This window comes from Alosa alosa, chromosome 16 (genome assembly GCF_017589495.1).
Source record: "Alosa alosa isolate M-15738 ecotype Scorff River chromosome 16, AALO_Geno_1.1, whole genome shotgun sequence".
In the NCBI taxonomy this organism is placed as follows: Eukaryota; Metazoa; Chordata; class Actinopteri; order Clupeiformes; family Clupeidae; genus Alosa; species Alosa alosa.
In genome coordinates this window covers 25,034,598-25,048,458 of record NC_063204.1, presented here as the reverse complement: position 1 = coordinate 25,048,458, position 13,861 = coordinate 25,034,598, and the positions used below count along the sequence as shown (strand labels likewise).

At 46.1% G+C, this 13,861-nt stretch overlaps 1 protein-coding gene across 5 annotated transcripts in view; it reads right to left on the bottom strand.

The window, feature by feature from the left end:
• LOC125309520 (trichohyalin-like) overlaps nt 1-13,861 on the bottom strand; it is a 127,659-nt gene that overhangs the window by 33,055 nt on the left and 80,743 nt on the right. For all 5 annotated transcript variants that reach the window (XM_048266496.1, XM_048266498.1, XM_048266499.1 and 2 more), the window contains 3 exons: nt 11,047-11,194; nt 7,800-7,953; nt 3,729-3,887 (listed from right to left, as the gene is read on the bottom strand). In XM_048266496.1, the coding sequence (XP_048122453.1) occupies nt 3,729-3,887; nt 7,800-7,953; nt 11,047-11,194 (461 nt within the window). The remainder of the gene's footprint in view (nt 1-3,728; nt 3,888-7,799; nt 7,954-11,046; nt 11,195-13,861) is intronic.

The following is a 13,861-nucleotide window of genomic DNA, read 5'->3' as shown; positions in this document are numbered from 1 at the left end:
ATTTATCACTAAGAGCTGCTAAATAAAACATCTTCCTTTGACAAGAGGACAGGAAGGTAAAAAAAGAGTGGAACTAATTCCTCTTCTGACGATTTTGTTGGTGGCCTTAATGGTGGTGACATAATTACATATTAAACCAGAGCACCCCCTTCCCCTTAATAATACTACTAATGGATACTTTAATTGTGCCAGTACCGGCTGTAATTTCCTGGCAAATAAAATGAACCCTCTAATGCTTTAATAACTACTCTTCAATGATTAATGGCGGCCACGAGGCGGACAGGTAATGAGGGATGTTTTAGAGGGCCGCAGCTCAACAAGTAATTAAGGGCCAAACAGTAAACACGATGCAGCACTTGCCCTTCAGAGCAAGCGGTCATCCTCGAGCGTCTGAGCGGCCAATCACGCCAGCTGAGACGGCTCTGTGTAATTTTGATATGTGTGTGGGCTTTTTCAATCAGCACAGATGAGCGTTTTCAATCAAGAGCAGATAGTATACGGAGCACCGTAAAAAGGTGATTTGTGATTGCAGGGACACGCATGTATGTGTGTGTGTGTGTGTGTGTTGTACACACAGCCAAACCCTGGCTACGTCACCCCAGCTCAACACAATGGCTCTATTAATTAATTTGGCCTTTAAGACATGAAAAGGAAAGATACGACATAGGAAGGCCTACTCCACGATACTCCCCATGTTGCCATGGGTTGCTTTCAAGAACAAAGAACAAAATATTTCTTTTTTTTTTTTATCAAACAGTGCTTGGTGTTACTGAATCATACCTCTTCAGAAAAATGATCAATATTGATGTGATTCAATGCTAGGCATTGTTGAATCGAGCTCCTAACAGTTGTGTTGTAGGCACTGCTAAATAGAAGGGGCCACCAATGTTAAATAAATCTCACAATAGCACTTGAGCAGCTAGCGGTCTTCTCATGGGCAGAAAGGCAAAGCTTTCAATGACAAAAGGCAGGAATTTTGTCAAAAGTTGCATACAACTCTTTTGAGCGCTTTTGAGTGAAGGTTGGGAAAAGTTTTGTGAAGAGGAGGCAAATTTGGAAGGTGAGCTGTGATTGTGTGACCAGTGACAAAAAGGGGAAAGTTGGAGGAATGTTGGCTGTTTCTATGGTCAGTGCTAAGCCCTACCTTTACAACCCCCTCACATCTTTCGGCATTTTTTGAAAACAATGAGGAAAATCATTCTCTGAAAAAAAAAAAAACCTCATAAAGAAGTATATATATTTAACAAAAACACAGGATGAATGTGCTTCCCTTCAAGTAAAAATCATCAAAAGATGTTTTTTTTTATACCTCAATTATGTATAGTCTTTACAGGGGTGCCAGTAAATGTGAAGGCTGCTGTATGTATCATCATGTCATATGCATCATTTAAAATCACTGTATTTTGAATACCTGTGTACACAGTTGGAGGAAGCTATCTTTAGCACAACATGGAGGCATATGCTTGAGCTGAAATATGTACAAAGAACCTGGTAGTGTGGTTTGCTATGTAGTGGCTTCAAAGGAAGGAATGGTTCACAATTACAGACACCCTAGACCCTTCTTGTGTGTGTGTGTGTGTGTGTGTGTGTATGTGTGTGTTTTCATGTTGAGGTATTCATTACTCTGACTGGGGGGTAGGAAAATGTGGTTGTATGGAGATAGGCCTAATACACTAGCATTACAAAGAAGCACATATATACCCATGCACAGTGGGTCACTGAGAAATAAAAAAAAATGATCTAATTAAAATATCACTCCTACAATTACTGACAAACGGTCATCATTTCTCTCCAAGCGCCACAAAGGCATGCATGGCAGAATGTCCATTGCACTTTGGCAATTCTAAAATAATTTAACCTCACTCAAAATCCACTTAAAAGATACATCAAGTAATGGCTTTGACCTGCGCAGACGAGGCCATTTCAAAGCCAATTTCCTTTGGATTCATCAAGCTTGACCATTCCTCTCCCCATTATATCCCACCGGCAGGTTGGCTGGGGAATCTTGTGCTCCACAGACGCGGATAAGAACCTAATGCCCCATAGAGAGAGGGAAAAAAGGGAACAAACATTCCTGGTGGAACAAAAGGCCGCCATTTTGTGCATCCATTTACACAGCTGTTCCCTGAGCTCAGATGACACGGGCGTCCATTAAACCTGGAAACAAACACTAAGCGCTTACGCCTGCGCGCGTGCCAACCATGACCTTCGCCCCCCCCAGCAGGGTACTTAGAGGCCATTTAATAGTAGACGTAATTACAGCTGCGCCTAGCCTCTTTTAACTCTGAGCGAATTAAATAATATAATACAATAGATAGAAAGGCGGCATCTTGAATGCCTACCTGAGGATGAAGACATTTTAGAAAAAAAGATTCTAACTCATTGTCTGTACTCAGTAGTCCATTTTTGTACAGTATTCCAAACAGTATTATGTATTTTGTTTCTCTCTGTTTAAGCCTACTGGGCCAGTGTGGTTGGAGGTTCAGAATTACTATACAAGCACGCTAACAAGCTTTACGCAAATGGCTAAAGCGCTGCAGCACGCCATTAAAACTGGCAGCAACCAAACGACATGAAATGGTCCTGCTGGGGGAACATAAATAAACACATTAATGATTATTGTCAGGTATTTGCACACTCTGCAAGATACCCAAACATGCAATCATTTTCTGCCGCGCCTTTTTGAAGATGGCTGCGTGGCCGCATGTTTATTGGGAGCACGGTTGTTTGATTTGCACTGATCCCATGCAGAGAGCAGAAAAGAGAGACAGGGAGCGCGAGAGAGAGAGGGGGGGAAGGAGAGAGAGAGAGAGAGAGAGAGAGAGAGAGAGGAGAGACAGACACAGGGAGGGTGGGTGTAGAGGGAGGCGGAACTGAGAAGATGAAGTGAAGTTTGCGGAGTTCCAGAGATGTCTCCGTGCTTCTGATTAGTTCACTAACACCAATCAACTCACAACCTCTCTGGCTATTTGGTATGCACAAAAGCGCTGTCTTGTAGACACGCCTACTGCCCTTACATTACCACATTACACCAAGCATATTCTTTGGATGCGCCTAACCTATATTGCCATGGTGCCAGGGGCCAAAGTGAATTTGAAATGGCTGACATACTGAGTGTTGGTCATGGGTAATAAGAGAGCTGCTCCAGGGCCTAATGGAGCTCATCTGGAGGGTGGCATTGGGCGCTAACGACTGGGACTCAGCAGATGGGTGGTACCAGCCAGTGTTGGGTACTAGTGTGTGTGTGTGTGTGTGTGTCTGTGTGTGTGTCTGTGTGTGAGGAGTAACAGTTTATGTGTACAAATGATGAGAGAGGAAGAATGAGCGACTTAGAGTGAGAAAGAGAGAGAGATTGCATTGCATTGTATTATTTGGTACATTTTGAATTTTATTATTTTCAGATCTGTTCCGACACCATTGTCCATTTTCTACCTTTGAAAATGTGGCTTTGAAAGTAATGTTGCTGTAACATTTACAGTACGACAATGCAGACTTCTTCAAATGAATTCAAATGAGAGAGCGAGCAAGATTCAAACACTGTTAAACAATCATTCAAGTGCACCACATTTTCTCATACACACATTACATGTACAGACAGAAAGAGGCAGTCATCCAATGACATGCACACAAACATGCGCACACACGCGCACACACACACACACACACACAACAAAATATTTCCTGTACATATAGAATAAGGTGTGTATGGTGTCAGTGTGTCCCCTCACCGCGTTGGCGTGCTTGTCCCTCTGGACCCTGAGGGTCTCCACCTGTGCGGTCAGGTGTGTGACGGAGGCTTTGAGCTGGGCCAGCTCCTGTTGATGGTCCTCTCGCTCCCGCTGAAGCTCCAGCCGCAGGGAACACACCTGCCCTGCATGCTGCTGCAGCTACACACACACACACACACACACACACACACACACACACACACGGTATGAATATTGTTCCTACCTGCTCTCTGTAATTGAACAGGTTCCTCTCCTTCCAACTTCCCTTTCTCTTTTTTGCCCTTTTATTCTTTTCCTCTCATCCTCTCTCTCTCTCTCTCTCATTGTCAGTCATTCCTACTGCTTTACATCTATCTCTCTCCCTTTTCTCCCCTCCTTTCTACATCTCTCCACCCCCACACACACACACCTTTTTTCAAAGGCAGGGCCACCAACGGAGGAAGCGAGGGACTCACCCATGCGGATGTGAGGGATCATTCAGCCGGCCTGCTGATGGCTACCTTTAATGTGGTGCTGCTAATTAAAGATGTCAAAAGACGGGCCAGTGTGAAATATCTCTATCCCTCGTGTGAAGACCAGCGGTGTAGAACAGACAGGCTCCCATCTTTAACATGGCCTGCGGATTGATGCTACATTTACCGTCAGCGATATTAGCGACGCATCGACTTGCCATTAGCTTAATAGATGCGCTAACACCACAATCATCATCATCATCATCATCATGATCATGATTTGCTAATGATCGCGCTAGCTCTGTTGTTTACCGATTAAAACTGATTCACGATGTGGCGATGTGGCGCCCGCTGCACACCAGCTATGAGAGGAAAATGCAGACGTAGCAATATCTGGGCCAGGCACATTTTATGGAGTTAAATGAGTCAAATTAGCAAAATTAGCGCTAATACTTCCTTGTGAACGCAGTCGGCACTTGACTGTCACTGATTTCCCCCGCAGTGGCGGCTTCGGTAAGAGCTTGAGCATAATGGCTGCATGGGTAATGGCACTGTTTGGGGCCATTCACACTCGGCAGATGGGTTTTATGATGCCATGCAGACCAGTGGCACAGGGTTCACTAATAGAGGTCTGGAGGACAGGAAATACTCACACGCACACACACACACACACACACACACAGACACACACACACACACGCACATAAAATCGCACTTGTAATACACCAATACACACACACACACACACACACACACACACAAGCATATTTGTAGACACACCAACACACACACACTCACATACAAACACACACGTACAACAATCGTAGGCCACATCTCCCTTTCCTCTGCACTGCAGTGTCTTTCCAAAGGATCTTTATTTTTGATTTCCTCAGTGTAAAAAAGAGTGGGACCAATCAGCGCAAATGAAGATCAATGGCCAGGGAATGTGTCTGGCGTTTTTGGTAGATGGGGCGCATCATTAAAACGCTGGCGCGCTAATTTGATGCCGGTTGGCGCTTTTCAAAAATAATGATGCCATCATAGGATCAGAGAGTGGAGATGAGCAGAGAGAAACTGCCCACCCCCACACCGTCCCCCCAGCCAATCCCCCGCCGCTGTACATCATTTAAGGTCGGGGGGCTGGGCAGGGAGAAAGCGGGAGAAAAAAGGGCACTTTCAGAATAAAACAGACATGTTCGCCCAATTACGCCATTACATGCAATGAGCCGCCGCTCTAGGTGATGGATTGACACGTCAGCCGGGCAGCGGCCAGCAGGCCAGCGCAGGGGGCCCCCCTCATAAAGCCGCACTTCCATTAAATGATTTCCATTCAGCAGACCACCAAAAAAAGAAAAAAAGGAAAAAAAAAGGAAAAAAAGGGAAAAAAAAAACCCTTTACAGTCACTCGGCTCAGCTCAGGTAACGTGAGCATCCTTGGTGTGGCCCACTGTGGCCTTCCTCCTTGGCCTGGGACAGCCAAAGCTACGGAGCCCCCGGCGCGCCACTTAAGGCCTTGGGCATGTAATGGCTTCATAGAGCCGTACAGAGGGAGGGAGGAGAGCGGAGCGGCGGCCTCATCGATCGGACAGGGATCAGTGTCCTTCCCCCACTGAGGTCAGGGGAGGGGAGAGGGAGGTGGTTCAATATTGGAAAAAATAAATAAATAAAACACGCAGATGCTCATCCAGGTCTCACTGAAGCAATTTGTAATATGGATTTATTCCTGCCGCCCGAAAAGCTGCCGGGAGCCGCCGCGTGTCCGGCTAAGCGATCTGATTGGACAACTGGAGAACCCAGTGTTTATTTATTTAGATAGTTGTTTTGTAGAGATTAGAGAATTGTATTTAAATGAAAGTGAGGAAAATATATGGAACAGAGAGGGTGTGGAGATCCAGAGTGGTCATTACGCTTTTCTGTTGTGAATTTGATGCTGACATGGCCACTTCAACCTGTCTCTTATTGGTGGGCTTTGCATCTGACGTTTTCTATTGCGGAGGTGTTGAGTAGGCTCTTCTCTTTATCTATCTCTCCCTCCTTTCTCTCTCTCTCTCTTTCTGTCACACACACACACACGCACACACACACATACACACAGGCACACGCACACACACACACACAAACACACACTCTCTTGTATTCACCTATTCTCTGTCTCTTTGTTTCTGTCTTGCCCGGTTGCTCGCCCTCCTACCTCACTGCTGCCTTTCTCTTTCGCTCACTCTGCTGCTTCTCAAAGCCTGCCATCTCTCTCTCATCACACACACACACACACACACACACACACACACACAACCCTCAGTCCTCCTGGAGCAGATAGCGTGAGCTTTATTAGGGAGCTGGGTGGTCGATATGACGCGATGGCGGGGTGGCTGCTAGTAATTAGCCGCGCTGCTCTGAACAAACAGCACATGAAAATGATCCCATCACTCCCATCAACCCTCTCTAAGCTCACCTGGGCTTAGTGCTCTCTCTCTCTTTCTTTCTCTCTCTCTCTCTCCCTTCTCCCTCTTCTCTCTCTTCTTCTCTCTCTCTATCCCTCCCTCTCTCTTTCTCTCGCTCCCTCGCTCGGCTTTGCTGCTATCGCTGAAGCACAGCACACTGAAACACGTTATGCCACAAAGGAAAGAAGAAAGAGAGAGAAGAGAAGTCTGAATTATTCAACACTCCAACTTTACAGGGGAGAGAGAGAGAGACAAAGAGAGAGAGAGAGAGAATGAGAGAAGAAAAAAATAATAAAACAAAAAGTTGAGGAGAATTTAAATGATTTCCAAAAAGGAGGTAGCGAGACCTAGATGATTGCTCCTTTCCTAAGTTTTTTTTTTTTTTTGGGAACCCAACCTGACGACAGTCATCCGATCTGATTTGCACATGTAGAACATTATGAAATATTACACGTTGGAATTAAGACTCCAAAGCACCTTTCCGTAGCAGGCCCTTCTCCATTAGAGGGGGATAATCCACATCCATGCTTCGTCACACGACATTCTCTCATAACTGTCAGACCCAGCAGCCTCCACACCTCACCTCACCTCCCCTCCTGCCAGGCACCGCCATGGCTGCTGACAGGGCCACGCACACAAGAAATAAACATGGGCCACAGTGTGTGTGTGTGTGTCAGGTGTGTGTGTCAGGTGTATGTGTGTGTGTGTAGGTGTACATTGTGTGACCACATGCTAATGGGTCTTAAGGCAAAGAGGCGATGTGAATACACTTTCACACACTTACTCTTCAGCAGATAGTGTGTGTGTCTGTGTGTGTGTGTGTGTGTCTTGTGCAGAGCATTAGGTAAGGTAGGCTGAGCACTTCCATGCTTTACAACTGTCATCTCTATAAGGGGGGAGGGCATGAACATAAGGAGTGGGTAAGACAGGGAACGTGCTCCAGGTACGTACACCTTCTATGAGTGACTATCTGTGTACTTACCTGTGTACATGTGTATTATGTCAATTTGTGCTTCAATCAGTGTGAGTGTGTTTGAATGTGTGCGTGTGGAGCTGTGTGTGAGTTTGTGTAAGTGTTTGTGTGTGCATGTGTGTGTGTATGTGTGTGTGTGTGTGTGTGTATGTATGTGTGTGTGTGTGTGTGTGTGTGCATGTGTGCATATGTGTGACTATCTTACCTGTTGTGTGAGTGTGTGTATCTCCTCGGTAGCCTGCTCTCTCTCCAGACTGAGTGTGTGCTGCTGCATCTGCTGCTGCATGGCCTCCTCCAGAGCCTGCTGAAGAGACAGCTGAGCCACCGCAGCCTCCTCCTGCAAACGCACCATCATCTCCCTACACACACACACACACACACACACACACAACCAACCACATACACACACACAAAGCAACCAACCATACACACACACACACACATACACACACACAAAATAAATACATAGAAGTACACACAGTGGTCCTTACAGTAAGCAGTAAAGTCACACACTCACAAACAGACACAGACAGACACACACACACATACACACTGGGGCACACACACTGAACATTGAGTCAGACTGGGACATTGTGTCAGTAAATCAATTTCCAGGGACGTCCCCACTGTCAGTAGTGTGTGTGTGTGTGTGTTTGCTAGTGACAGTAGAACTGAGACACAGATGTACATGGGAGCAGAGCCTCTCTGCAGACTTGTGCCAACTGAAGCAGTGTTGAATAAACTGCTGTCCTTAGCCTGAAAAAAAGAGTGAGGACTGCCCACCCTATAGACCACTAAGGGCTGCCACTACACTGCAGTGGACTGGTTAGATACACTTATTATTGCATGCCAGGAAAATATGTTAGAAATGATTTGGAGAGAGATCTCTGCACTGTACTGTTGAGGACAGAGGACAAGACTGTTTATGTGTGTGTGTGTGTGTGTGTGTGTGTGTGTGTGTGTTTCTATGACACCAGGCAACCAACTAAACAACCACAAAAACAAAAAAAGAGAGAAAAAACAGTGTCCTCTCTAGCTCCCCATGCATCTGAAACTGATGCTTCTGGAGGTCATTCAGAGATCTGGGCGGCGGAGACAATGGGCCTTGCACACAGCAAGAGGAAGCAACCTGCTGCTGTCGAGAGAGAAAGAGAGAGAGGAAGAGAGAGAGAGAGAGAGAGAGAGAGAGAGAGAGAGAGAGAGAGAGAGAGAGATCGATCAAGTGTCTATTTCTGCTCTGCCACAATGGGAGCCGGCTGCCACAACACACACACACACATTAGCAAGAGGAGGAGAGGGGGCCAGGAAAAAAACAATCAATACGACAAATTATTACAATTTCCACCAACCACCACTGGACATTTCATGGGGCTAACAAACACATACACGTATACACACAGATCTACAGATATACAACATATAAACACAAGGGTGTGTGTGTGTGTGTGTGTGTGTGTGTGTGTGAGAGAAATGTGTACTGTTCCATGGATAAGCAAAACTGACGTAAGACAGAGAGGTGGAGGTACAGAGGGGAAGGAAGGAAGGAGGAACATACAACAGCAAGAACGATGGAAAGGAAGCAAGGAAGAAGGGAGAAAAAAGAACGAGTGAGAGAGGAAGACAGAAAGACGAAAAAAAGTAAGGAGGGGAGTGCAAGACTATATAAGAGCAAAGAAAAGAAAGGAAGACAGAGAGAAAGAAAGGAAGAAGGAAAGAACACACACACATGGAAAGAATATCAGAAAGAAAGGATAACCAAGACAGCAAAAACAAAGCAACAAATGAATGTGAATGTAATGCGTAGCCTCGCTGCCTCTCCATCCAGGCCACAGGCACGCAGCGGCGGAGAGGCGGCTGCAGAGGCGGCCCCTGGGCCATGACTGACAGCCTCCGACTAAACCACACCACGTGGCCGCCACACAAGGCTCCTTAATGGCAGGTTTGGGCGATAAGTCTGCGCGCACATGTGAAAGCCATCTAGAGCGGGAGCGTATAATAATATAAAGCGATATGTCAGGACGCATTTCAGTTAGCCCAGGGAAGGGGTGACATGGGGGGGGGGGCTGCCGCAGTTCAAACGGTCATCATCAGCAGCACATATGGTGTGTGTCTGTGTGAATGTGTGTGTGTGTGCATGTGCATGTGTGTGCGTGCATATGTGAGTTCTGTTTTAGATTTCAGCAGAAGACTCTTTAGTAATGGCAACAGATTGGGCAGCCTTGAGTGGTGCGATCGATGTGATCACGATCTTGATGCGAGGCGCCGACATCATACCCAAAACCAGAGCCTTGTAATTGCTGCTGAGGGGAAATGGGAGGGAGGCTTGGAGCATGAGAGGGGATGGGATGGGCTGGTCCGACACAGACAAGGGCTCTGGGGAGCAGCTGAAGGGTGCGTGGGTGGATGTGTGGGTGTGTGTGTGTGTGTGTGTGTTTGTGTGTGTGTGTGAGTGAGAGAGAGAGAGAGAGTGTATGTGAGAGGAATGAGAGAGAGAGAGAGAGAAGGCGGGGAGTGCAAATGTGTGTGTCTGTGTGTGTGTGTGTGTCTTCTGAGAAGACAGCAAGGGGACTTCCCAAACAAGCTGCTCCAGCTGAAAGGCATTTTGCATCATACTCTGCTTAACAATTAACATTTGTGAGCGCTCCCCTCACTCTCCCTCTCCTGTTCTTTCCCATGTTTTTGACCCTATTTGTGTCATTTCTTTTTCCCATGCATGCACCTACACACACACACACACACACACACACACGTGTGCGCACGCACGCACACACGGACACACGCGCACACACACACACTGACCACATTTAACAATTTGATGATGGGAATGTTAACAACTCAAAACTAAAAAAAGAAATTGGCCAGCTACAGGCTAGTTCTGTACAAATGAGGTTGATAAGCTATCCCCACATGCCGACATCGAAACTAAGTATTCCCAAAATAAGTTACGTGCACAAACACAAACACACACACACAGGCTCTTAACTAACATATGCTGATGACGCATCAGGGCCATGCTAGTCTAATTTGCTGTCCATGCCCAGGAAATCTGCTCTGCACATTCACAGCTAATTCAAAACAAATTTGTGAGCAAAATGTCCAACGACAACAGCGGCTAATGAGGAAAAGGTTCGGGAGGGAGATACTTTGAGTCTATTTGCTTTGGCCATTGAGGCCGATCGATAATCACTTCCATTGATGAAAGTAGCGGGGCCAAAGTTGGGGCTGGTAAATGAGTAAATATGTGTTTGTGGATTGGGAAGCGCATATGTGAGCACATAATGTGTATGTGTATGGAAAAGTGTATATGTGTGTCTGTATGTACATTTGTCTGTATATACATTTGTGTATTGGTGTGTGTGTGTGTGTGTGTGTGTGTGTGTGTGTGTACTGTATTTCTAATGATATACATATGAGCATATGTGTGAAAGTGTGTTTGCGTGTTTGTGTCGTACTGCATCTGGCTGAGCTGGCTGTGGCTCTTGTGTCCACTGTGCTCCAGCCGGACGCTGTGGGCCACACGCTCGCTGAGACGCTCCTCTGCACTCCTCAGACCAGACTCCAGCAGCTCCACACGCTCCTCCTGACCAGCCAGGGCCTGGGCTAGAGAGAGGGAGAGAGAGAGAGAGAGAGAGGGAGAGAGAGAGAGAGAGGGGGAAAGAGAGAGGGAGAGGGAAGAGCAAGCACGGGGCAGAGAGCAAGAAAGAGAGAGAAATACAGAGGGAGAGAAAAGGGAGAAGGAGAGAGAGAACCAGAGAGAGAGAGAGAATGGGGGGTGGGGTGCAAGGGTAGAGGGTGGAGGAAGAGATGGGGGGCAGAGAGATGGGGGAGAAGGGAGGGGTGACAGAAAGGGAGAAAGAGAGAGTGAGGAAGAGATGGTGACAAAGGGATAGAGAAGGGGAGGAAAGATAGGAAAATAGAATTAACAACAGTCCAATGGGCAGAAATAGAGGGTGAGAAGATACCAAAAAAGAAAAGAAAGGAGGATGTATAGAGAGAAGAATGGAGGGAGAGGGCGGAAGAGGTAGAGAAAGAAAGGTAAGATACAAGCAGAGAGGAGAGAACTCAGAAGAAGTGAAAGATACAATGGGACAGAAAGACATAGCAGGGTAGACAGAGGAAGTACACTAGACAGAGTACACTAAACCCCCACAAACAGAAGCAAGCACAGAAGAACACACAACACACACACACACAAAACACACACACACACACACACACACACACACAACACACACACACACACACAACACACACACACACACACACACACCACACACACACAACACACACACAACACACACACACAGCCTGGGCCACAGGAACAGAAGACAGGGAGTCTACAAAGCCAGGAGTTATCACAGCCCTCTAGCAAACACCAGGCACTCCATAAACCCACTGGGGCCTGGATGGCTGCCCTGCTCCTGCTGTACCTACCCAGCTCCGAGTGCAGGCTTCTACAGGAGACCGCGAGGGAGGGAGCAAGCAGGCTCAAATTACTCGCAGTTTCTGACATTTATTTATGCCAACACATAAAGATCCATTCAGATCATCACTTTTCTTACGTTCAGCATATCTATAAGCCTCAGGATGATGAGCTAATTTAGCAATTTTCTAAGTACTCTCTGTAAAAATATCTCTCGGGAGGGTGTGCTGTGTTATTGTTGGGGCCAGTGGAGGCTATAAAGAAAAACAGAATCAGAGGATAGTGAGAATAATAACTCCAAAAGAAATATATTAAATAAATAAAAATCTTCAAAAAACACAGACCACTAAAGCCATCATCTTCTGACTCCTGGCACGAGGACTGGACTGAGTGCTGGAGACGACTATCATACATATGCCAGCATGCCAGGCTTGTTAGATGTCCAGTCTTTTGTTGTGGCACAAAGGTGAAGTGCCTTTTTCCATCAATAGATGGCACTCTCTACTTTGACGGAGGCCTACACTGCACAAATATCAGTCGGATAGCATTGGGCTGTTCTTTATTTAGAGAGGAATAAAACCTTACTGTTCTGCATTTGGTACACCTCTGGTATCGAGTGTGCATGCAAATCACGTGTGGTTGGCTGGTATATTTAGGTGGCCTGGCATTTTGTGTGTGATAGCACTAAGGGATAATTTACTTAGCAGGCATAATAAGACATAATCCTTTAGAGTGAGTGTCCGAGCTGCTCAACACTGCAGTTTTTTTTTCCTGTTCTTTTCTGTGCGTCTTGAAGGCGGACATGAATGTGGTGCTTGGAAGTTGGTCGCTTTTAAAGCTTGATGACTTATTATTATAATAGTTGGTGCTGATTTGAGAAGGACTATGTGTGTAGCGTGCATGCGTGCATGTGTGTGTGTGTGTGTGTGTGTGTGTGTGTGTGTGTGTGTGTGTGTGTGTGTGTGTGTGTGTGTGTGTGTGTGTGAGAGGTTCTGGTGGGAAGTAGGGAGTGCAGAAAACTAATGCTAAAAAAGCCCCATGCTGGCGAATGATTAATTTATGGCATTGCAGAACCCAAACTGTTTAAATTGGGGCCGTAGGAAATTGAACAGCCAACTCGAATCACTAAATATTTAACGATGCACAAACACAGTCTCTGCCAGCTCACCTCGCCAGTTACAGAACCTCAAGGTAAAACGTTGTTAGAAATCTAAATAATCAATGCGAGTGGAGAGAGTGAGATGGGGGGAAAAAATAAGCTTTTAAAAATACATCTTTGGCCTAAAATCATTGAAGGCATCAATTCGACGCGAGGCTTTAACGCTGTCCGTCCATCTGAACTGAGCGCCGGGTGATTCATCGGGAACAGGCTCACACACTGCGCTCGTGGACTCCACAATGCTACGCACAATGGCAAACGCAGAGGGAGCCGGGAGAACCAGAGTAAAGGTTTTTTTTTTTTTTGCTACTTCACAACTTGGTCAGCCTGAAATACCCATACCTCGACAAAAGCTACCGTCTGATAGCGAGAGAGGGAAAAAGTCAAATATAAACATGTATTTATAGCTAAAATACATCATAACATATAGTCTATCTAATTCTCTAATATAACCATTATTGAGGGAGTCCTCCATAGTATTCCTCTAAGGACTGGTGCTTGCCCATCTGAGCATCTCCTTTTCCTCAATCCCATGTTCCTCTAGACATATGCAAGGGAATGGGGGTTAAAAACAGCATCAAATAAAGTTTACCTTTGGATTTGAGCCGCTCTTGATTCCAAGCCAGAGGCAGTCATTGCGCAGGCTCTATTTACAATCCCTTTGGCAGCCTTACAACTGCCCCTG